Raw genomic sequence first — 26,552 nt, forward strand, 5'->3', positions numbered from 1 at the left:
TCCCTTCGCTCCGAACTGGAGTCCTTCCCTTTACCACCTCTACTTGGGATCCTTTCACGTACGCCTCCATGGTGTACGCCTCGGCCGCAGCTTCGTCTGGACCTTTTGCATGGCCCGAAGGGCTCCGTTAACCCCGCCGCTCTCCGCTGTCACTTCCTCTCAATTCTTGACGTGTTCTGGGGCTCTGAAGTGGTTTACACCGACGGCTCAATGGCTGATGGTCACGTAGGCTTCACATATGTTCATGGAGGACATATTGAGCAGCACTCCTTGCCAGTTGGCTGCAGTGTTTTCACTGCAGAGCTGGCGGCCATATTTCGTGAGCTTGAGTACATCCGCACATGCCATGTCGAGTCATTTCTCCTGAGCAGCCTACAAGCTATCGACCAGTGCTACCCTCGCCACCCTCTGGTAGCGTCCATTCAGGAGTCCATCTATGCCCTGGAACAGTCCCGCGGTTCCGTGGTGTTTGTGTGGACCCCAGGACACGTCGGAATCCCCGGCAACGAACTTGCCGACAGGCTGCCCAAACAGGCGACGCGGAAACCGCTTCTGGAGATAGGCATCTCTGAAGCTGACCTGCGTTCCGTCTTACGCCGCAGGGTTTTCTGGCTTTGGGAGACGGAATGATATAACAGCACGCACAACAAACTGCGTGTCATTAAGGGGACTATGAATGTGTGGAAGTCTTCCATACCGGCCTCTTGCAGGGAATCAGTCGTCCTCTGCCGGCTCCGCATTGGCCATAAGTGGCTAATGCATGGTTAACTACTCCGTCGCGAGGATCCACCTCAGTGTCGCTGTGACTGCCCACTTTTAACCGCTCTGCGGCAGACTTTTAACTTTCCCAGCACCCTGCCTTCGATGTTGGGCGACAATGCCTCCACAGCAGCTTTAGTTTTACGTTTTATCCATGAGAGTGTATTTTATACTTTTATGTAGACTGTTTTAGTGCATGTCCTTTGTCCCACTGTGTCCTCAATCACAGTGGTTTTAGGGTGGAGGTTTTAACGTGTTGCAGAGTGGCTAGCTTTCCCTTTTTATTCTTGTGGTTGGCCAGCCACTGTAAACTGCTTTCATGTTTTACTCTCTTCTGTTTCTAGCGTCTCTCTGTTTTCAGGTCCTCTTTTGTTCCTTTTAGTGTTCGTTGCCTTCCCTTCCCTTTTGTGGCTTTTCCTTTCTTTCCGTTTTGTGTTATATGTTTCGTCCGTTTTATTCTCACACTTGTGGCATTGTTTTATTAGTTACAAGAGACCGATGACCTCGTAATTTGGTCCCTTCTCCCGCCCTTAAACCAACCAACCAGACGCACACACACACACACACACACACACACACACACACACACATGCCCGAGGGAACACTCGAACCTCCAATGGGGTGAGCCGCGCGAAATGTGGCTAGGCGCCCTAGACCGGGCGGCTACCCCGCCCGGCGGAGGATCCGTAAATGCTCTTTCCTGTGCACGAGCCTTGTTAACATAGCGTACAACGCAAATAAGAGTCAAATAGCACTTCATACTTTTTTTAAATATTCTAAGTTAATTAAATTCAGGAAATAAATACCAAACATTTTTTTATGTCACCACTTCTTACCCACCCACACCTATAATGGTAGTCGGCAAATCTACTTCCACAATATTTTAATACAAACAGTTAGTAATGCATCCAACAAATTTGGCTGAAACAGCTCCTAGTGCTTCTGAGTTACTCTTCAGTCTTTAGCCCCATATCATTCCCACCTCTGTGGGATATTGTTGGTTCTTCTTCTTCCCAGAAAGCGAGTAACCAGTAAACTATCGATTCTTTAAATAATCGTACTCCTCTGTAAAAATTAGCTTCAAACTTCTGATTAATTTATCAGTGGGTTCATGTGTTAAATATTAGACTTTAAGCACGTAAGAGAGCAAAAATTTAAAAAGGTTTGAAATTATGTTTAAACTTTGTCGGAAGTCACTAAGTTCTCTCATTATCAAATACTGGATAATTTGTGCTCCGTTTTAAGGAAACCTAATTTTTCACGGATCTCTGTGTGTATGACTTCATATCCCTAGCACTATACGTCGTAAAACTTAAATTAAAAATTTAAAAATCCTCGACCCATGAAACCACTAAAAAGTAAAAAAATAATACGTATTGTCCCTTTAAATTTAATATAAATAATAATATTTTGATCCAAGAGTAGTCGCGCAGGGGGACTACTAAGTAAACAAAAAAAAAAAAAAAAGATAAGAACAGCTATCCTTTCTAGAGCACCACACTTTCCTTTTTGCTGAGTATAAGGCTCTTCTGTCTGGCCTCATCCCTTCCAGTCCTGCGCGTCCCGCATCCACACATCAAGATAACTAGTGAAGTTAAAATTACTTATTATACAACGTGTGAAAACCAGTCCGTCTTTAATTAGCCTAACAATTACGTACGAACTTGGTTTCATTCATTAATCTGTCTTACGAGGTCTACGTTCTGCAGCGGTTTGATGACAGCGTACTAACGCACGCTTCATGAAATCGTGAACGAGTGTTCGCGTTAGAGCAGACGTCGTTGACGTTTATGTCTATATTGTCAATTTTTCGGAGTAAATTAATTCAGATTTATTTTGTTTTTATTTTATTTACTTAGCGATCCCTCCGACTCGACGACGCTTGGATTAAAATATTATTATTTATATTAAACTTAATGGGGGAATGTACATTATTTTTTTCTTTTTAGAGTTTTTGGATGACATTTTTTTAAATTTTTAATTTAAGTTTTATTCCATGCCTTTTAATCATTGTATTTCACTAGCAGATACGGTGCGATCGACACTCTTATCCCCACATTCACACAAATACTTTCCGGGACGAAACACGGAACTGCGATGCGAGATCTTGACTCACCGGAATCTGCCTATTCTGACAGTAGATATATATTCGAAAATATTGTTACAGTTGCAAGATTTTGGGAATGCAGTATCTCACGTACGGTTTCGAGTTTCAGCCTGCAATTATTATTCGTAGATTTTTTTTGTTTACTTATGCGATTTACATGATCCTTTTTTTTAATTCACACATACATTCATTGACTATGTTTTAGTATGTATTCAGCTAATTTAGGTAATGTAAGCAATAAGGAGTGGCGATCATCCTACATCAAGTCGGAAGGAAGTGAGCCACCATTGCGCTGCCTTCCACTAGGCAGCGTAAACTATTAGGGCAAAAATCATTAGATTTAGTGCTGTACTGTAGACCTCAGAAAGAATTACAAAGTCTGCGAGAGCATATGTTTATATTTTACGGTTGAGTCACAATCACCCTTTTCCTACTTTGTAGGTGCTGAAACGGGCGACTTTAAGCGACAATAATCATCATTGTTGGTCAACCGTAACAGATAAACATGTGTTCTCGCGGACTTTTATTTCAATCTTGAGCTCTCCAATCTGGTACTGCTAACGTACTTTGTTCTTATGTACCTCGTAGAGTATATCAAGAGAGAGCGCTGGCAAAAAGCATTTTTACTTAATTTAGCTGATGAAATTTAAACGACTGAACAGACCTTCGTGGAACATAGCTAACAACGTTCCCGATTAAACCAGCTTTCAAATAAAAAAATTTAAAAAAACTGCATTAAAATCGGACTTTTCGTTGAGCTACGTAGCCAAACATGTACAGATACACACGTTAAACTTATAACACCCCTGTGTTTGCGTCGAGGGTTAAAAAAGATATAACTTTGCATGTATATTCGGTGGCATGTGTGGATACTGTCTACAAAATGTGTTACGAATTGAGTTAGTAGTAAAGAAGAAATAAATTGAAACGTGATGCCTGATGTGACACTTTCCCAGCATGAGAAGCGAAAATGTAGTGAAGCGTTAATTTTTTTCCTTTCATCTTTTTGCTGGGGATGTCAGTGAAATAAAGTTTAGTAAATGATTTAAATTATGTGAAAAGTCTGTTGCAAGTCACTAAGTGCTCTAATTCTCAAATTCTGGATGAATAAGTAGCCTGTATATTTAGGAGCGATTACTTACGCTTCTGTTTGACATCCACCCCTATCCCTTTCAGAGGTAGATTATTCTTACCCCCACCGAGTTTCTTTCCAGATAATGAGTGATATGCATCCCAAGTTTGTCTGACATCGATCTAATGGTTTAAGAGGAAATGTGGAGAAAACACACACACACGCACAGCCGCACAGCCATTTTCAGTTCGCTGCTGTAGTTGTTCTACATCCTCAGTCGCAACACTATATACGAGCTCCTTCAGGTGGCCCCAAAGGTAGAAATGCAGGAGGTTAAGATCCTGAGATCTGGTGGGCGGAACAACTGATCCTGCACGACCGATTCACTAACCGAGATACGCAACAATGAGATAGTCTCTTGCCTCCCAACTGAAATGAGGAGGGACACCATCGTGCATAAACTGTAAATTGGTTCATGTAGCGAGTGTTCCAAAAATGGTCGATATAGTCTGACAGCTCATGCATCCAAGTTGTTGTCAGGAATAACTTAGAGATGAACGGAAAAGAAAATTGAAGATGTGTTAGATGACCGTCGGTTTGGCTTTAGGAAAGTTAAAGGCACCAGAGAGGCAATACTGACGTTGTGGATGTAGTGGAAGCAAGACTAAAGAAAAATCAAGAGACGTCCATAGGATTCGTCGACCTGGAAAAAAACGTTCACCGATGTCAAATGGTGCAAGATGTTCGGATTCCTGAGAAAAATGGAGGTAGCCTACAGGGAAAGACGGGTAATATACAACGAGTATAAAAGCCAAGAGGGAACAGTAAGAGTGGAAGAATAAAGAACAATGTGCTCGGATTAAAATGTGTGTAAGACAGAGCTGTACTCTTTTGCTGTTTCTGTTCAGTCTGTACAGTGAAGAAGCAATGACGGAATTAAAAGAAAGGTTCAAGAATGGAATTAAAATTCGAGGTGAAAGAATATCAATGACAAGATTCTCTGATGACTTTGTTGTCCTCAGTGAAAGTGAAGAAGAATTACATGATCTGCTTAATTGAATGAACAGTGTAACGAGCACAGAAACAGATTGACAGTAAATCGAAGAAAGACAAAAGTAATAAGACGTAGCGGCAATGAGAACTGTGATATCGTATCATCAGGGTTGGTGATCTCGAAATATACGAAGTTAAGGAATTCTGCTACCTCGACAGCAAAATAACCTATGAGTAGAGGAGGAAGGAGGATATAAAAAGCAGCACTGGGAAAAGCATTAGTATCAAACATAGACCTTTATTTGAGGAAGAAATTTTGTGAGAATGTCCGCCTGGAGCATGGCATTGTATGGAATGAAAAGTGGACTGTGGGAAAGCCGAAAAAAAGAGAATCGAATCATTTAAGATGTGGTGCTACAGTTAATGTTGAAAATTAACTGAACTAATGAGGTAAGGAATAAGGAGATCCTACGGAAAATTGACGAGGAAAGGAATACATGGAAGTCATTAACAAGAAGAAGAGGCAGGATAAAAGGACATCCATTAAGACATCAGGGAATAACTTCCATGGTTCTAGAGGGAGCTGAAACAGGGTAAAAACTATGCAGGAAATCAGAGTTTGTAATACATCTTGCAAATAATTGTCGATGTATGTTGCAAGTGCTACTCTGAGATGAAGAGATTGACACAGGAGAGTAAGTTGTGTAGGGTCGCGTCAGACTAGTCAGAAAACTGATGACTTGAAAAAAAAATCTACAATTTACAGGACGTTCTCAACACCCACTCCATCCAGCTGAGGCGGATCTAATCGTGGCGCACCAAGGATGCTATATTCCCTGAAAAGCCTGTCCACTGCTGTGAAAGTATGATGGTTTGGTACACCTGCCTAATATCGTGTAGGGCCCCCGCGAGCACGCAGTATTGCCGCAACAGGACGTAGTGTGGACTCGACTAACGTCTGAAGTAGTGCTGGAGGGAACTGACACCATGAATCCTGTAGCTCTATCCATAAATCCGTAAGAGTACGGGAGGGTGGATATCTCTTCTGAACAGCGCGTCGCAAGGTATCCCAGATATGCTCAATAATGTTCATGTCTAGGGAGTTTGGTGGCCAGCAGAAGTGTTTCAACTCAGTTGAGTGTTCTTGGAGCCACTCTGTAGCAATTTTGGACGTGTGGGGTGTTGCATTGTCCTGCTTGATTTGCCCAAGTACGACGGAATGTACAATAGACATAAATGGATGCAGGTGATCAGACAGAATGCTTACGTACGTGCCACCTGTCAGAGTCGTATCTAGACGTATCTGGAGTCCCGTATCACTCCAACTGAACATGCCCCACACCATTACACCTTGAACAGTCCCCTGTTGACATGCAGGGTTCATAGATTCATAAGGTTATCTGCATACTCCTACACGTCATCCGCTCAGTACAATTTGGAACGAGACTTATCAGGCCACGCAACATGTTTCCAGTAATCAACAGTCCAATGTCGGTGTTGACGGGCCCAGGCGAGGCGTAAGGCTTTGTGTGGTGCACCCATCAAGGGTACACGAGTGGACCTCCGACTCCGAAAGACCATATCGATGATGTTTCGTTGAATCGTTCGCACGCTGACACTTTTTGAAGGCCTAGCATTGAAATCTGCAGAATTTCTGGAAGGGTTGCACTTCTATCACGTGGAACGATTCTCTTCAGTCGTCGTTGGTCCCGCTCTTGTAGGAACTTTTTCCGGCTGCAGCGGAGGTTTGATGTTTTACCGGATAACTGACATTCTCGGTACATTCGTGAAATTGTCGTACGGGAAAATCCCCACATCATTGCTAGCTCGGAGATGATAAAATTAATTGTAAATCCAATGAGTAGTTTTTGTTTGATCGTGGTGGATATTTTTTATTCAGTCAGATAGACGATCCTTGCACCAGGCCCTAATCCTTTCTGATGCGCCGACGACTCTTGTATGTGGTGATCTGTGTGAAATTCAACCACAGTCCTTCCTTCTAGACAAGGGAAAGTCACAGTATGTCTAATTTGACGATACGAGTAGCGACTGGTGCTGACGTATTGACGAATGCCATCGTTGTCGCTGTGCCAGAGGCAGAGTCGCCAGATGAGTGAGAGCGTAACGGCCGTCGGCTGTGCCGGCAGGTGACGCCTGCTGCCCACGCGTCTGAGGAGGGCGACGGTGCGGCGGCGAGATGGTGGGCGACGCGTCGGTGCCGGTGCACGGACTCGTGGTGGGCGGCCAGGACGCCGCAGAGAACGAGTTCCCCAGCCAGGTGGGTACAGGGCGGCGGCGGCGCTCCTCCAGCACCACCTGGTGGTCTCCTCTGTAACTACACTGCTGGCCATCAAAACTGCAACACCATGAACAGTCAAGCTGGCACCAAGTGTACTGCGTGCTTGGATATGCAGATTGTCAGCATTTCAGTGTTACCACATAAAGCACGAGGGCTGATCAACAAAGGCTGAGACCGCTTCTTTCCTGTAGCTACCGTGATAGTTCCCCATCTATGCCACGAATATTCGAAAGGAACGGGTTTCTGTGTATAATGTCCATAGGCGGCAGCACTCTCGTATCGGTAGGTTCGTAGTAATGCTCTTTTTCTAGACGCTCTTTGCATTTCGCACACCAAACAATGGAAGTGACGTGAGAGGAGCGGTACAGCGCAATAAAATTCTGTGTTCATTTAAACCAAAGGGCCACTGAAACTTACGGAAAGCTGCAGCTAGTGGACAGTGATGCACTACCTCGTGCACTGTTTACGCGGTTCAATGACGTCAAAGAAGGCCTACGTGTCTGCTGTCACTGAAGTCAACATCAAACAGATGCTGTGATTGACCGTGATGATCAGAGGATAATATTACGTAACTGCAGTGAAGTATTGAGAATTTTATATGGCAGTGTATTTACGATTATACATGATCATCTCCATATGATCCGTATTTGGGCCCGTTGAGTAACGTGCCTGTGGCGAATGGAGCCAAGCCGCGAGGGCTGCATATCTTTGCTGATGGAGGGGATACGTTTTTTGGATCAGTTATTACATATGATGAGTCATGGCTGCAGCATTATGATCCTCAAGAAGAACGAGCCAGAAAACTGTGGAAATTGTCATGTTCTTCTACACCAAAAGTCGAAACTTGTTTCATCTGCAGGGAAAGTGATGGTGATCACAGTTTTTGACTGTCATAGAATGATTTACCAGCATGCAGTTCCCCCTCACACTACCGTTACAATAGGACACTACACGTCAGTATTGGTTAAACTGTGGTAGCACATCGCAATGAAACGACCAAAACTTTCGCAGACTGGGTGGCGACTTTATCATGACAATGCGCGGCCTTACGTGGTAAATCAAGTCTTTCTGTTTTTGGCTTATTTCAACATTGCATTGAAATTAAATATAAAAATCTGTGAAAAAAATCAGTCTCAGCTTTGTTGTAGATAGGAGTAATGTCGTCTGTTTCTGTCTACAGGGAAACATTACACAGCCAGTTTCTCTTTCAGAAATCGCATGTGAATGTTGGTGTTGTATGTAAGAATCTGCGGTATGGCAGCCCACATGCTCTGCAGCATAGACTAATGTTTTCGCAGTCTCTTCGTACACAAATTCTTTCATGGCAAAAACACATCATCATGCTTACCGAGACTATCTTGATGCTGCTGAATTTGGGTTTAAGGAGACCACTTAGTCTCATCAATCTCCCATTCACCCTCAGGGTTGGTCACAGTGAATCCGATTTGCTAGCATCTGGAGTACATTCTAAGTGCAAGTGAGAGGAAGTTTTTCTAAATGCTTAGCGTGTGTCTGAGGAGGGCGTAGGTACCAATCCTGGGGCGGACACGGAATCCATAACGCGCGCTTTGGACGCGAGCCGATTCGGCTGTTGTGTTGCATCCAAAAGCAACTGCTGTGATTGGCCAGAACATGCGTCAAGAAAGTGGGCCCTCTAACGAATGTAGAGCGACGAACAGGCAGTTGAAGACTGGATGTGGTACAGGCTGGATGCGTTGGAGATGCTTTTGGCCGATGGGGACACGCTGTGGAGCTGTACCACGAGACACAATGCAGCTGCTTGCTAGCGTATCGTTAGTTCTGTCGCAATCAGAGCTTGTTAGTACTCACAGTTTTTTGTATCGAACTCTTTCCGAATTACTGAAGTTTTTGCCACGTGTGTTGTTAGTTTGTTTCAATGACTGTAATTAGCGTCAATTTTTCTCACCCTTCTACAGTCCATTGCAAACTGGTTAACGAAGTTTTAACTTCGTGAGCATCACGGATTTCTGCGAATGAGTATTAACAAATTTATCTGTTATACTTATCCCTCACCAGCGATTATCTCTGTTGCAGCATGTTGGATCAAGCACAAACTGATAAGAGCATTTCGCTTGTTCCCATAGTGGCACCACTATGCTGATCACTTGTCAAAGCTGCACTTCGTAAGGAACACTTGCTTGTAAGATCATTGTTTGTTAAGCAGTTATACTTCATCCATGTACAAGTAACTGTAATAAATCCCGAGGTTTAAATTAAATCTTTTAGTTCAAGCCTCACAGGTCACTTTCATGTATATCAGGCAATAGATTAAGAATTATATGAGGTTCTACTCAACTTGATTTCGTTCTCTTAAGGCCGTACTGTGCTGCGTGGGTCCGTTGCGTCAGTATAAAGAAATTGTTTAACATGATTTCAGGGCGAAATTCCTCCAACTTTAACTAACCACAGTGTGGCCATTGCACTGATGGGGGTGCTACACCAGCATCAGTGATATTATAAAAAAAGCTATAGGGATTAGTAGTTAATACATTCAAGTCCCATTTTTGCCTATTCTTAAGCAGAATCACAGATTAAGATCATTACTTTACCGTCAGATCACTCCATACTCCGACACATAAAAACATAGTTGGCAACTCATAATTTGAAGAAACGAGCTATATGAAGTGGACGTTTATGAATTGCTTCAGTTTCGATATAAAGTGTTACCTGCGAGGAGAGTGGTGGCGTTACCTTCGAGAAAATACACAGCCCTCTGTGACGTGCCTTCAGTAGAACTTAGCTTGTTTCACAGTTCATGACTGGCTGTTGAAAATATAGCATTATTCGTTACAGGATACTGCAGATATGCACTCAGTGTATGTTGCAGCAGAATATAATGCCCGCAAAGAGAAACGAACGTACAGAGGAAATAAGCTTAGATAGTTAGTTATTTATGCTTTCCATAGATCATTTAAACGATTCCTTTATCGAAATGATACGGAATGAGTCAATTTACAGGATATCTACACATAATTGTCCCGGCCTAGGTTCTAGTCCTCCCTCGGGCATGGGTGTGTGTGTTTGTCTTTAGGATAATTTAGGTTAAGTAGTGTGTAAGCTTAGGGACTGATGACCTTAGCATTTAAGTCTCATAAGATTTCACACACATTTGAACATACACATAATTAGTATTATTTGTTAGCTCTACTCATATATCTACACTTAAAAGCTAGTTTTTTTTACAAGCTTCTAGTTATTACATTCCATTCGTCCATGGAATAGAAGGAAATGGGTAAGAGAAAAGATTTTAGGATATTTAAAATATGTTTTGCCACCCGACAGCCATTTTATATTATTGGGCAAATGATCAAGTATTTTGTTGTTGCTTATTGAACTCCTTTCTTGGCCACTGAAAGCGTTAATACGGTGTAATAAAAGTCATTTTTCCACTACTGTTGTGGGTATTACATCCCCAGTCATCTCAAATTGCGATGGCTTATTTAAGCCTTCACCAGCGAAAATATGTATTGTGATGGTACAGTTAAAATGCGTTATTCTTTGAAAACCACTGTGGGTGAACACCACATATAATTCTTACTGCTCCCTTTTGTGGAATCAATACTGTTTTTCTAAGTGATAAGTTACCGCAGAAAATTATTACGTAAGACATAGAAGATGATTCAGCTGCCCGTGCCTATGGGATTTATGGAACCTGCAATGTCTTCAAAAACCATACGTGAGATTTTCATATTCTCTCTCTCACTACATGCAAACTATTAGTCCTACAGAAAATAGGAACAGCACTTTTTTGTACGGTATTTAATGTAGTTAAATTTTGTACTTGGAAACGCTTCCTTTGGAGGCCACAGTTTTCTTGTTATTCAAGAGAAACACGTTTGAAGGTCACTTACGTACGTTTTTCTTGAATAACTCGAAAACCATGGCCTCTGCCGAAAACATATCCCAGAACAAAATTTAACTCCATTAAATTTCCTACAAAAATGTTCTCTTTATTTTTTATGTAGGACTATAAGTTGCAATAGTGAGTGAGAGAATATGGTTCAAATGACTCTGAGCACTATGGGACTCAACATCTGAGGTCATGAGTCCCCTAGAACTTATAACTACTTAAACCTAACTAACCTAAGGACATCACACACATCCATACCCGAGGCAGGATTCGAACCTGTGACCGTAGCAGTCGCGCGGTTCCGGACTGAACGCCTAGTACCGCTCGGCCACAGCGGCCAGTGAGAGAACAAGGTATTTGAAGCCATTGGATGTTGCATAAAGCCCGTAGGCAGGGGTAGCTGAATCACCTTGTATATATTTGTGTATTAAAAATCTTTGCACAAGCGTCTAGGGGTATAGATCATATCATGGAGAACAACTTTTGTTAGACACAAAACGTTCACTGAGGCTTCCTGACAACGCTAGGCATACTTTTGTATTGGATATGCTCCTGAGAGACGGCAGGACGCAGGCTCTCTGCTATGAGCGAATGCAGTGCGTGTTGCCTATGTTCCAGTCATACGTATGCTCCTTGCGAAACAGGGTAGACCGTGCCTATTACAGTTGCTGATTCGCTTCTGAAATATATTTCTCAGCTTAGAGACAATCATTCTTAAGGTTTTTTGTTGAAACTCTTTCTATCAAATTATCGGAGTAGGTAGAATTCAAATGCAGCACATCAGGTTAGTAGCCCCTGTTAGTTTCGTGAAATCTCGTCGTTCAAGGATAGGGGAATACTAAAGGAAGCCTAACGACGCTGAGAAACTTTGTTCCGTCCGACGTGATCTGCCAGTGCTAAAGTTTGATGCAGGGGCTTTCAAACGTTATATACAGATGTACAAAACTAAAGCAACAAACGGAAATTTTCTAACGTTGCGTTTATTTTGCCACAAAACAGTATAAACAGTTGATAGTAAAGTACAAACAATGCAAAGAATACAGAACGCAAGCAAATGCAACGTGCAAAACGGTAGATACAAATGTTGTTGTTTTTTCCATCTTAAAGGATTTGCACTCATATTTCGACAGATGGTTAATGTGCTTATATGGGGTTTGAGCACCTCTATCAACAGTACTGGCCTGCTGTGAATGATGCCATCAATCTCATGTTCAGGCAGTAGCGCCCATTCTTCCTGCAGAGCTGTTCTGAAGTGTTGGTTCTTTGAGATCTGTCAATACGAAGTATGGGCCCACAGCACCTCGCAACAACCGCATAGGAGGTCCCAAGATCTCGTCATGATACCTGGTAGCAGTTAAACCTTGCCGATACCCCTATACAATTTCATGAAGAGGTGTTCGAGTTGTCAACATAATCCCTGTTCTCTCTGTTAGTGATCCTTCTCTATATCAGTCTCTTTCACAACGTTTGGATCCCGAAATCGTGTTCTACGTTACTCCAGATGTGAATTCGTCGAGAATCCCTCCCTTGACCAAATCGGGGCTCATCTGTGAAAAGAACATCGGCCCACTATTCGACTGTCCAGGTGGCATGTTGACGGCTCCACTCTAGACGTTCCCTTCTGTGAAGACACGTCGTACGTATACATTTAGCATGTCTCCGAAAATAAAGGCCGTTCTTCCGAAACCTTCTGCACACCGTTTGCCTCGATGAAACACATCCAGTGGATACTGCGACGTCGGATGCCAATTGCCGTGCAGTATTAAAGCGCAGTAGGTTGCAGTAAGTACTGGGAGATGAAGAAGCCTGCACAGGATAGAGTAGCATGGAGAGCTGCATCAAACCAGTCTCAGGACAGAAGACCACAACAACAACAGCAACAACATTAAGGCGCTACCATCGTGCCCTTACAGACATATAACGGTTCTCTCTTTCCGATCCCACACGTGGTCGGCCTTGCCCTGGTTTTTGAGATATACAAAGAGAAGCATTATCCTACTGAAAAACGGCACCATGCAGGATGTCCGTGACATACTGTCTTACCGGTGGAGTTCCCTCAATCGCTACCAGCTGTGATTTGAATTCATACCCGATAGCTCCCCATACCGTGACACCGGGAGTGACACTGCTGGGCCTCTTCAGAACACTCGAAGCATGGGTACTCTCCCCAGATCGCCGCAATACTCTCTGACAATGATCAGAACACGATACGATGCGATTCATTAGCAGTCATTGCTTCCTGGCCAAGTCACCACTTCAGACGCTGCTATTTTAGTTGGGGCATTAACGGCAGCCTACCCTTGAGACAGTAATTCTCTAATTTGTCTTCTTTTAGCCTCCAACCAATGGTGCAGGATGACACAGAACGTTTTGTTGTCGGGTGACAGGCACATACACGAAGGGGTTGAGAAGTGCTTGGTGCACAGTACGTCAATCGCGCCGTATGGTGGTCAGAGGGTCGACCGGAACCTTGACGACTAGTATGTCCACCCTAACGTTCCCATGCAACCCAGCATTGGGCCATCGTCGCATTCGAACGCCCCACAGACTCGGATAATGTACGATTTGACCAGCCAACCAGCCAGCCAGCCCCTTTCAAATTATATTCAAAAATGGTTCAAATGGCTCTGAGCACTATGCGACTTAACTTCTAAGGTCATCAGTCGCCTAGAACTTAGAACTAATTAAACCTAACTAACCTAAGGACATCACACACATCCACGCCCGAGGCAGGATTCGAACCTGCGACCGTAGCGGTCGTTCGGCTCCAGACTGTAGCGCCTAGAACCGCACGGCCACTCCAGCCGGCCCAAATTACGTCAGGTGCACCCACACTCGAGTACACGGCATCTACGTTTCCTTCACAGTGATCACTCACTATCTGACGCTGTTCGCGCTCCTTACACAGCGAGAGTCACTAACTATTGACACCAAGGTTCAAATGGTTCAAATGGCTCTGAGCACTATGGGACTCAACTGCTGAGGTCATTAGTCCCCTAGAACTTAGAACTAGTTAAACCTAACGAACCTAAGGACATCACAAACATCCATGCCCGAGGCAGGATTCGAACATGCGACCGTAGTGGTCTTGCGGTTCCAGACTGCAGCGCCTTCAACCGCACGGCCACTTCGGCCGGCTATTGACACCAAGAATAACTCCGAAAGTCTGATAGTAGCTGAAAAGTTTGTGGGACAAATGTTGCATGGGACAACATGGACCATAACATGGCGTTGGTTTTTTGTTGCTAGGTGCAGTCACGTCAGAGATATGAAGGTCTACTTTTTTTTTAATGGGATGCTATAGTCTGGTACTTATTTTCTAATAGCGGCTGTCGAGAGGAATCCAATGATGTGTAAGAGTAAGGTCTTTGAAGGTCAACGACGGTTAAATAAATGGCATGAACGTCCATTTACAGAAGGTGTTCGAAGTGATGACCATTGGTATCAATGCAGTGCTGCAATCTTCTTATCATGGATTGAGTGGTAGTCCTTATCACATCAGCACTTATCGAAGCAGATGCTCTGACAATTCTCTTTCGCATATCTTCAGGTGTAGTTGGAATGTCTTTATAAACAATGTCTTTTACGAGTCCCCACAAGAAAAAAATCCAGAGATGTCAAGCCTTGCGAACGATCCGGCCACGACACATCTCCTCCGCGTCCAATCCAACGATTTGGGAGTTGTCTCTGCAACTCATTTCTAGCCATCAGCGAAAAATGTGCCTGTCACCGATGTTGTTGATACCACATTCTGTTCCTTGTTCCTAAAGGTATTTCTTCCAATAACAGATCTAATGTTTCTTGCAGGAATGTGGTGTACTTCCTACCATTAAGATTTCCTTCGATGAAATAGGGGCCTATAATTCTGTCCTCCAGAATCCCACACCACACATTCACCTACCACGGTGTTTGGTGTGAAACTTGCCGCAGCCAACATGGATTTTCAGTTGCCCAATAATGCGTGTTATGGAAATTAACATTTCCATGGTTTGTGAATATAGCCTCGTTAATGACACGTTAGGTGGATACGCCGTATTCGGCGAATATCTACTATTTGCACAATATGTGAGAGAGAATTGCTAGAGCATGTGCTTCGATAAGGAGTACCACTCAATCCATGATAAGAAGATTGCAGCACTGCATTGATACCAACGGTCATCACTTCGAACACCTTCTGTAAATGGACGTTCACGCCACCTTTTTGACCTTCGTTGACATTCAAAGACCTTACTGTTACACATAAATGGATTCGTCTCAATAGTCGCTATCAGAAAATAAGTACCAAGCTACAGCATGACATTTTATAAAAAAGTAGACCTTCATATCTCTCACGTGGCCGCACCTAGCAACAGAAAACCAACGCCGTATTATGGTCCATGTTGTCCCATTCAACTTTTGTCCGACAAACGTTTCAGCTATTATCAGACTTACGGAGTTACCTGACAAAGAGAACTGTAAGTGTCATTGTTTACATGCCGCTGTGGTCTGTATGTGTACGAAGTTACATTGACATCTGACCGTGTCTTCTGGATGCTTTACTTTTTTTGTCAGGCAGATAGTCCATAGAGAAGTCAGAATTTCGTCTGGTTAGATACTATATTTTGTCTTTCCCTCACTTGAGCCGATCTTTCCTTCTCTACAAAACTGCTATACCCAAAATGTTCATGAATCTGCTTTGTTCTTTCTAATCTTGGTCTGCCTCTACTATATTCCCCCTCCAGTACGCTTAAAGTAGTAGGTGAATTTTGCTATTAGGGCAGCAAAATAACTCATGATGGTCAAAGTACAGACGATATAAAATGTAGACTAACAATGACAAGAAAAGCGTTTATGAAGAAAAGAAATTTGTTAACACCGAATATAGATTTAAATGTTCGGAAGTCTTTTCTAAAAGTATTTTTGTGGAGTGTAGCAATGTATGGAAGTGAAACATGGACGAGAAAAGTTTAGACAAGAAGAAAATAAAATTTTTTGAAATGTGGTGCTACAGAAGACTGTTGAAGATTAGATAGGTAGATTACATAACTAATGAGGAAGTACTGAATAAAACTATGGAGAAAAGAAATTTGTGGGATAAACTGACTAGAAAAAGGGACACATTCTGAGACACCTAGGATTCACCAATTTAGTAGTGGAGGGAAGAGTGGGTAATAAAAATCCTAGAGGGAACGAAGAGATGAATACAGTAAGCAGATTCAGAAGGATGTGAGTTGCTGTAGTTGTTCGGAGACGAAGAGGCAAAGGATAGAGTAGCACGGGGGGCTGCATCAAACCAGCCTTCGGACTGAAGACCACAACAACAACATTCTTTTCAGCGCCAAGCTTTTCCAGATGCCGCCGGAGATATCCCACTATCTAATCCCTTTTTCTGGCACGAATTTTTCATTATCTTCTGTCTTTACCCATTATTTTTACTATGACTTGTAACATATCATTTATTTACCGCACCCGCCGGTTAGTTCTGCTGCTCTTATGAACCCCTGCTCCCGTTTCCCAGTGTCGTGGGACTGCGACTATTCTCAAGCCTAAAGGAAGGGGCTGCGTTTCGTTAATCCAGCTAAAAGGTTGGTGGCCTTGCCCGACTTGACCGATTTAAAGGCGAGTGTTTCCCACACGATGGCAAGGGTTTCCTAGTGCCCTTCAGGAAACAACCTCCTGAAAGTGTCTGCAGGCAAAAGCCCTTCACAACAGGAAATGACCTATTGCTGTGACTACCTGCAGCTCTGGAGCCTGACTGGCCGAAACACCTGACTGTGAAAGAAATGTCGTAGAGCCGTCAGCAGCTCGCGAAGTCGAGGAGTCGGGCGGCGGCCGTAAAAGGGTGCAGGAGACGAGTGGGCCCGTCTGGGGTGGAGATGGTGTGGAGGTGCGCATTTCGGAGTCTGGAGATGGTGTGGAGGTGCGCATTTCGGAGTCTGGAGATGGTGTGGAGGTGCGCATTTCGGAGTCTGGAGATGGCGTGGAGGTGCGCATTTCGGAGTCTGGAGTTGGTGTGGAGGTGCGCATTTCGGAGTCTGGAGATGGTGTGGAGGTGCGCATTTCGGAGTCTGGAGATGGTATGGAGGTGCGCATTTCGGAGTCTATGGTCGGTGAGCTTGTTCTCTAAGAGTAGAATGTTCAGAAAGGCCAGAATGAAATTTTTATTCTGCAGTGAAGTGTGCGCGCTTATGAAACTTCCTGGCAGTTTAAAGCTGTGTGCCGTACCGAGGCTCGAACTCGGGACATTTGCCTTTCGTGGGCAAGGGCTCTACCAACTGAGCTACCCACGCAGGACTCACGACGCGCATTCATAGCTTTACTTCCGCCAGTACCTCATCTCCCACATTCCAAACTTCACAGAAGCTAGCTCCCTCCTCATTTACAAAGCAGCAATGTGGCGTCGATAGTTACGATGCCACAACGTAGGTGCACGCTCTCGTAAGTTGGCACTACGAGAGAAGACTAGCTACGCCGACCACAGCGCCCTCTGGCCGACGCTGTGGAGCTCTGCGAGTGCCGTCTTGATTTATCCCCATTTCATCAAGAGCAGACGGCCTGGAAACATCGCTTCGACTACCGATTGGGCTAGCTTGCTATTGAGACTTTGTATTAGTTACTTTCAGTTAAAGTTTGGACAGCAACGAGTATTTGTTAGCTTTGAGATTATACAGAACAGTCTTCCTAACTTCACAGGATTAGACATTGACTACGGCTTCACACCCACGTGCTCATCCTAGCCATAGTTATGTATGCATTTGATATTTACTTGTGTTTTTGACTCTATTAAAAGTGTTAAAGCTACATGCAGTACCGAAGTGCTTCACTCTCCTGCTCCTACTCGCTTCCTTCACTCTCGGCCTATATTACAGAAGCAGTTCACAGGATCAGACCCACGCGCCGACTATCCAGGCGGGATACAAAAAAGTAACTCATACCATAAGAGTTTTTTTTACTGAAGGAAACCTTCCTACGCCCATGATGTGTACTCTTATTTCATAGACAGGAGGAAGTTAAGCACTTCGTAATTCCAGTTTCACCTATTTTTCGTCGCGTTTGTCTTTATTTTGTTACCCCTAAGCCATATTCATTGCTAGATATGCGATCGATTCTTTTCACCAGATCATAGATATTGCTTCCATCTGCGATTCTTGATTTCGTTACTGCTTTCCTCTGAATTTTGGTTCTTCATACTGTAGGTTTCCTCTCTTATCAAATAACTGAACAAGAAGAAACGTTCCTGCAGTGACGTTTTTACTACGTCGAACACACTAACACGCAGATTGTAGTTTGCGAGAGACAGGATGTGGAGAGCTACGTTAAATGAAGCTCAGAGATAAATCCTAGGTCATCAGCAGAAGGCTTGCTCACCACGTTTCTTCTAGAACTGTCTCGAATTTCTTCTCTGTAGGCCATGCCTATTGACATGGATCTAAAGACACCGAACTTCTCAGTGGCTTACATGAGAATACTGTTACGATGGCACAGTAAAGACTTAAGATTTTATTTTATAATACAAACCAAAATAACGCAGATGCATTTTGGCAATCAGCCCTATCTGAGAGCCAGTCTGAAATCATTAACTGCAGTAACCATCGCGGAGTCTGAGTATAACCATGCGACGATCATAATATTCACAAAACAATACACGGTATTTGTTTCCACGTTTCTTCAGTTCAGTGCGTAAGCATAAATTAGCACGATCCAGATAGACGTGTTGTCAACCGTGACGGCTAGAAACTTTTAATTCACATTTGACTAAACGAAATAACTGCTCGTAATGTACGGATATCGCCTGCATGAAGGCTAGTCTTAAACTCACTGCTGGCCTACCCTAATACTTTCCAACCTGACTGCACAGAGCGCTCTCGTGGTTGGTCAGTTAAGTCCAACAACCACTCGTAACTTAAATCTTTAGTTAAACCCTGCAAGTCAGGTTTGAATAACTGTCGTACCCGAGTGGAATGGAGCCGTTGTATGCAGACGAAGTTCAATCCCTTTCCGAAAAAGCGGACTATCCTTTTCCACACGGTGTCCCGGCAAAGATCACCGTACACTTTCCCTCTTCTTTCACTCCCACTTCTCTCTTACAGATGTTGTAGTTGTGTAACACTACACTGCACCTCGCATACTCAGGCCAGGTGACAAGGGATCATACGCGAAAGAAAGACGCCGTATAAACGCGCAGCCAGACCAAACATAACCTAAACACTAAACGAAAACAATGATGATAGAGAAAATGAAGCAGCGCATACTGATACAAAAACAGAAGCTGAAGCAGCACAGATTAAGACAAGGTAAGACATAACACCAAAGTAGTTACGAAAGTACACATATACGCAGAATAATATTAACGATAAGAATACACACAACGCAGCTATAAGTAAACTTACAAATGAAGAAAATGGTGGCCAGAAATGTATAGCACGACGACTCCATTCCAGGATCTGCCTTCCTGACAATCTCCATAAAATACTGATAATAATAACTACTATTATAACACCATCAACGCAAAATTCGATTGTATCTTTCTATAGTATTACAACGTTTCTAAGTTAGTACCAACAACAGTCGTGTAAGTGGACAAAATGCTGTAGAGCCACACTTTTAGGACCTCTTAGAAGCGGAATAGTAACTGAATGTGAGCAACTGACAGTGGGGTGTGGACTCTGTGTACATTCCAAGACTACAAAGCGACTTAACTCATACCTCTTCCTACTTTCTACGTATTCTTTTCTCTTACTGTCTTTTAGTTAGCTTTCTTCAATTTTCCGCATCATTTAGATTAAGTAGTAACAGGTTGAACAAAGCACCAGTAGAACTGTGATTTCTCACATCAATGTTGTTCATTCAAAGGACATGTATTCGTACAAACAGTGCTGACTGCCACAACTGTATATATTGTAGTTATGAGGGCTTGCTGAAAAGTAGTTCCTCTGCATTTTTATGAGAAAAATCTTAAAGGTCTTTAAATAAAATAAATGTTATTAACATTCTACGTTGTTTATTTGTCATATCTAAATATTTTCAGCCTTCTGCCGCTAGAGGGCTCCAAATTGTAGCGTGTAACGTGGCGGCGTGTAACGCAACTATGTCGTTGCTTGAAAAACAGTGTGCTGTAATCGAGTTTCGAATTTGAAGAGTTCGTCCACCCTCTCGTCCAGCATGAGAACGCCAGATCACACACGAGCGCTGAGACATCTGCAACACTCCTACACCTTAACGTTCGCTGCCATCGATCATCCTCTATACAGATCCGACTCAGCCCCATCCGAGTCCCATCTGATTCCATAACTTACAAGAACACCTTAGAACACTTCACTTTAATAGTGACGGACTGGTGCAAGCTGAGGTGAGGCTGTTGGTCCGTCAACAAAGCCAAACGTTCTACAGTGACGGTATCAACAAACTGGCCTCTCTTTGAGAGAAATTTATCCGTCGCCAGGGTGACTATGTTGAGAAATAAATATGTAGATATGAAGAATAAAGATGTAGAATGTTAACATTTGCTTTATTTTAAAAAATTTTAGCACGCCCTCGTATGATTATTAGGTGTGTGATTAATTTAGTGTAATGTACTTGGCACTATACATTTTTCGCAGGAAATGAATAAATAATATTGTAGAATTGTTAACAGTTTATTCTACCGTTCACGTAAGCACATGGTGAATGCAATAGTGATGGAGCTAGCTGTGAAGTCCGGAAAGTTTGTTGGAAATTGAATGAGTAGGCGATGCTGCGGTCTGGGCTTGTTGTGTGCTGTTGTGATCGACCTGCTTGAAACGTGGCACTGTGCTGTGCACGAATGACCACGCTTCAGATAAGCAATGCTTTTAAGAACTTCATGTGATACCTAAGGCTTCAGAAAGAAACCCGGTTCTTGTATGGGCAATGAAACTAAAGTTGTAGCCTTTTTAATTAAGCGAGCTCCGATTAGAATGCAGGGGGATGCCAGACAGATGGAGGGCCAGAGCGTGCTGAAGCGTTATGATAAGAGCCGAGTCGGGCGCGCTAGGCCAGCACGGTGACTTGCAAAAACGTGAAGGCGGAAGGACACAGAAAAGCCAGGGGCAGCTTAGAAACACGACGCAGCATCCACAGGCGTACACCCCTTGGGGATGAAGGAGGAGGACTGGTCCGAACAGAAGCTGCCAAAGGTTAAAAAAGTAGTTCGTTTGAAAAATTTTTAAATTAGAACAGAGAGCGAGAGTAAAATTTGCAGAAGAGTGTAAATTAAAAGTGTATTTGCGCAGAAAGCCACAGGGAAAGTATAAGGTAAAATGTGTCTGTTTTAAGGGCAGAGACGGTGGCTGACGTCACAAGCGTTTTAGTGGGGAAGAAGGAGCGCACAGCTCGCCACTGTTAAGGACTAGCGGTTAGACCGGCGAGCAGTAGGGATGGCCGGCATTTGCGCTCCCGCAAGGTTACCAACTAAGCTTTGCTTTTTTGGTAAATCTGAATAATACCGTTACAAAGTAACATTCGCATAGGTGGTGAAGTTATTTTGACTCTGAATGAATGTTTATCTTAATATGTGACAATACTGAGGTATAGACGCAAATAGCTACTTGAGCAAAGCTTAGTGCATGCAACAACACGACAGTCATTGAACACGGTAAGTCAGTTGCTGTGACGCTCCTGTTGTTGCAGTTCTGTTTTTGTTCTCTGCCAATGATCATTATGACCAATTGAGTATGACCATGCTTATTTTTATGTGGGGGTGTCAAGTGTAAGTAAAGACTGCGTTCCGTGGCATCCGGTAATACAAGATCCTGGCCTTGTGCACTAAATACCGGCGTGCAGCTGAGTGAATGATATTAAAACGATTACAATTGGGATTAGCCTGATTGAGACAACAACCAAAGGCAGTCGGTATCCGACAGTTGTCTTAAACCCACTTAGAGGGGCATATCCATCTGACCGCTTCTGGCTGAATTCTGGAGGGAAAACTACGATTTTGCAATTTGTTTATGATAAATTGTATCAAAGGATTTTGAGGCCAGCGTGCCTCTAGAATATAATTGCTTTTATCAGAGCTGCGTTTCATTATTTAGTAGCACCAGAATTCCTCTCCAAAACCTTAGTTCTGCGTATTTGCTAAGTCCAGAATCCACAGAGTGCCGAATAACATACAAGCAGCTGAACTGCAGGTAAGGGCAGGTAAGATCACTGGCCAAGGAAGTGCGGCGGCTGACTACATTGCCACCGTGCAGGTAAGTCACAAACAGGACCTGCCACGCACACCTGTAAATCTACCGCTTACCGTACCAGACAGTGCAAGGGGTCCAGTACGTTATAAGTTGGGGTCTGTCATTCCGCAGAGGGGATGTTACAAAGTGGTACATTAGCCTAAGGAGTGTTACATGCTGTTGGCCCTGATGTCACAGTAAACTTGGCAATGTCTGCAGCTGTCGGTGCAGGTGCAGCGGCCGGAAGACCTGTCCACGTTCCGCCACGCGTGCGGAGGCGTCGTGCTCAACCAGTACTGGGCGGTCACCGCGGCCCACTGCATCGCTTCTCGCCTTCAGTGAGTACCATGCGTCTCGCAGCCTGCCGCGGCTCAAACACTGCGTAAGAAAAAATCGTGATGCGTCCAGAAGACATGGTCGGAAGTACATAGCATCGGCGGATACCTAATTGATTAGAGTTACAATCCTCTGTCAGATGTTTTTTATTCCAGTCTTTGATTACAATATGAATTCTTTTGACGATGACCGGTTTCAGTCAGTAATGACCATCCTCACATCTGAAATATAAAAATATATACACCTAGTGAGCAGTGTGTCATTTAACACAATACAGCATTACATATCACAATATACTATCATACAAACAGGGAAATGTACAGATAAAATATGGTAAAACGTACCTTTTCTACACCATGGCCTAAAGTGATAAGGGCGTAATGGCATCGTCACATAGATCTAAAATAAGGTGTAGAATAGGCCACATCCTCCCTACAGTCATTTTTGGGACTGGCTTCTGAAGTACAGTAGCTACCACAAATATGTTTGCCTACATCCTACATAGATGTCGCTAATGTGGGCTTAGATGTAGTCATCACTTACGTAAGACACATAATCTCATAAAAAGACATTAGGTCATTTTTGTTTCCCCGTGTGTGGTGGTGGTGCTGAATTCTGATCAACTTCGTTGATTTTTACTTCTGTAGGCAATGGAAAGGGTAAAAATTTTCGCTTTATTTGTTATTCTTCTTTCAGCTTTAGTTTGGGCACACAGAAGGGTCCTTTAACTCGCTGCTTTTGGTGTGTATTTGAAAACATGTGTGTAGAAGTGCTAAAGGACTCTATGTCCTTAAATTATGGAGAATTACGTAGAGATATCATTTACGGAGGCTCAAATACTATCGCCTTCGGTACTTTATATTTTGGGTTGCGTAAGGGTTCTACTGTACCTACTGTGGTGAGTTGTGGTGTACTGTCGCGTATCATGTCCAACTTCCGAAATAAGGTTCGTGCCTTCTCCTTGACCTTGTCTGAAAGGTAAGATTCGCTTAAGGCTCGATGAATGTCATGATTCCGGATCCACCACTGGGCTCCTGTGATCCATCGTAGGCATCTACTTTGTACAACCTGTAACTTCTTGTAGTTGTTGGCACACATAGTACCCCAAGAGGTCGATCCATACAAAATAGATGGTTCGACTGTGGCGTGGTACAATTTAGGTCAAACACATGTAACTTTTTTTTTCCTTTATTGAGTTTCGATTCCCCCTAAATGGGGGCGGGCTGGCATCAGCCAACATGTAGCAGACTTAACTATTATAGAAACCAATTGTGATACAATAAAAGACGAATACAGTTACCCATATAAAATTATTAAAAGGAAATATATAAAGATAATGGGTCTGACAGTTTTATGGTGAATTTACGGTCAAAACTTAATATATGTAATACATTGCTGTTGCAACCTATAAATTACCTATGGAAGATAAAATGTCTATATGACAGCTGAAGAAAAGATAGATCAATGATCAGCGCCCTCTGTTGGGTCGGTCGCCAGGACCTTATGTAGGCGCGCACCGATCGTAAGAACTTAAACCACTAGAGGGCTTTACATACATCGTGACATGACTCCCACAGAAAACGTTTAAACAACATATTAACAGTCAATAAATAAAATTATGTAGTCTGGCCATACAATCCATGAATAGGTAGAACATAATCAGTTACAGGATTAGAGCGACGAATGTATGGAAGTAAGGCAAATGCTTACTGTTGTCAACATAAATCATCAAAGAAGGCTAGGTATAAATACACGAGGCATTATTTAGTTATCGTAGTACGTTATCAAACAAAGTGTCAGACCTATTATATGTTTCCTTTTAATATTTTTATGTGGGTAAATGTATTCTTCTTTTATTGTCTCACAATTGGTTTCTGTAATAGTTATCAATATTTAAAAGTCTGCTACTTGTATTTGACCTAATGTGTTTTTATCAGATTATGCGTCTTACGTAAAAGATGACTACATCTAAGCCCACAGTGGCGACATCTATGTAGGATGTAGGCAAACATATTTCTGGTAGCTCCTGTCCTTCAGTAGCCAGTCGCAAAAATGACTGTGGGGACGATGTGGCCTATTCTACATCTTGTTTTAAATCTATGTGACGATGCTGTGCTGAGTGTATATGTTTTGACGATGCCGTTACGACCTTATCACTTTAGAACATGGTGTAGAAAAGGTACGTTTTACCGTATTTTATCTGTACATTTCCCTGTTTGTTGTTGTTGATGTGGTCTTCAGTCCAGAGTCCGGTTTGATGCAGCTCTCCATGCTACTCTATCCTGTGCAAGCTTCTTCATCTCCCAGTACTTACTGCAACCTACATCCTTTTGAATCTGTTTAGTGTATTCATCTCTTGGTCTCCCTCTACGATTTTTACCCTCCGCGCTGCCCTCCAATACTAAATTGGTGATCCCTTGATGCTTCAGAATATGACCTACCAACCGATCCCTTCTTCCAGTCAAAATGCGGCACAAATTTCTCTTCTCTCCAATTCTATTCAATACCTCCTCATTAGTTATGTGATCTACCCATCTAATCTTCAGCATTCTTCTCTAGCACCATATTTCGAAAGCTTCTATTCTCTTCTTGTGTAAACTATTTATCGTCCATGTTTCACTTTCATACAAATACTTTCAGAAACGACTTCCTGACTCTTAAATCTATACTCGATGTTAACAAATTTTTGTTCTTCAGAAATGCTTTCCTTGCCATTGCCAGTCTACATTTTATACCCTCTCTACTTCGACCATCATCACTTATTTTGCTCCCCAAATAGCAAAACTCCTTTACTACTTTAAGCGTCTCATTTCCTAATCTAATTCTCGCAGCATCACCCGAGTCCGCAGCTCGTGGTCGTGCGGTAGCGTTCTCGCTTCCCACGCCCGGGTTCCCGGGTTCGATTCCCGGCGGGGTCAGGGATTTTCTCTGCGTCGTGATGACTGGGTGTTGTGTGATGTCCTTAGATTAGTTAGGTTTAAGTAGTTCTAAGTTCTAGGGGACTGATGACCATTGATGTTAAGACCCATAGTGCTCAGAGCCATTTTTGAGCATCACCCGATTTAATTCGACTACATTGCATTATCCTCGTTTTGCTTTTGTTGATGTTCATCTTATACCCTCCTTTCAAGACACTGTGCATTCCGTTCAGCTGCTCTTCCAGGTTCTTTGCTGTCTCTGACAGAATTACAATGTCATCGGCGAACCTCAAAGTTTTTATTTCTTACCCATGGATTTTAATACCTACTCCGAATTTTTCTTTTGTTTCCTTTACTGCCTGCTCAATATACAGATTGAATAACATCGGGGATAGGCTACAACCCTGTCTCACTCCCTTCCCAACCACTGCTTCCCTTTCATGTTTGTATGATAGTGTATTGTGGTACGTAATGCTGTATTGTGTTGAAAGACACACTGCTCACCAGGTGTATATATTTTTATATTGTAGATCTGAGGATGGTCATTACTGACTGAAACCGGTCATCGTCAAAAGAATTGATATTGTGATCAAAGACTGGAATAAAAAAAAAATTTGACAGCATTGGATCACTGTTCATATACGCGACTATGTCGCAGCTCGTGAAAGAATTCTCTGTGACACGCAGAACGGCCAGCAAAGTGCACTTGCATTGTCGTGTTTAGTGTTGTTACCAGGCCAGGCTAGGTATAAAAGGGGCGCGTACAGCGTGAGATGCTGAGTGATCACTCGGGAGGACACGGAGATGCCGCGTAATCGTGTAGGACATCATCCTCAGAATTGTAGGGCATTCGGATCGACAGTGGGACGACGTTGGACTATATGGTAACGTGAGCGCAAGAATACTCGTCGTCAAGATTCCGGGCGACCGCTTCGAACTACGACAAGGGAGATCGCAGCACTGTGCACAAAGCACGTTGTAATCATTTCACATACATGCCTGTCATCCGAGAACAAGTAGTGGACTTCCTGC

General features: G+C 43.2%; 1 protein-coding gene across 1 annotated transcript in view; it reads left to right on the top strand.

Moving 5' to 3' along the window:
* The first annotated feature begins 7,128 nt into the window (after window positions 1–7,128).
* The window catches only part of LOC126252581 (mite allergen Der f 3-like), a 95,674-nt gene continuing 76,250 nt past the window's right edge, over window positions 7,129–26,552 (top strand). Inside the window, exons 1-3 of the mRNA XM_049953482.1 lie at window positions 7,129–7,209; window positions 16,983–17,186; window positions 22,486–22,604. Coding sequence (XP_049809439.1) covers window positions 7,129–7,209; window positions 16,983–17,186; window positions 22,486–22,604 — 404 coding nt within the window. The remainder of the gene's footprint in view (window positions 7,210–16,982; window positions 17,187–22,485; window positions 22,605–26,552) is intronic.

The sequence above is a fragment of the Schistocerca nitens genome, chromosome 4 (genome assembly GCF_023898315.1).
Source record: "Schistocerca nitens isolate TAMUIC-IGC-003100 chromosome 4, iqSchNite1.1, whole genome shotgun sequence".
Taxonomy (NCBI): domain Eukaryota; kingdom Metazoa; phylum Arthropoda; class Insecta; order Orthoptera; family Acrididae; genus Schistocerca; species Schistocerca nitens.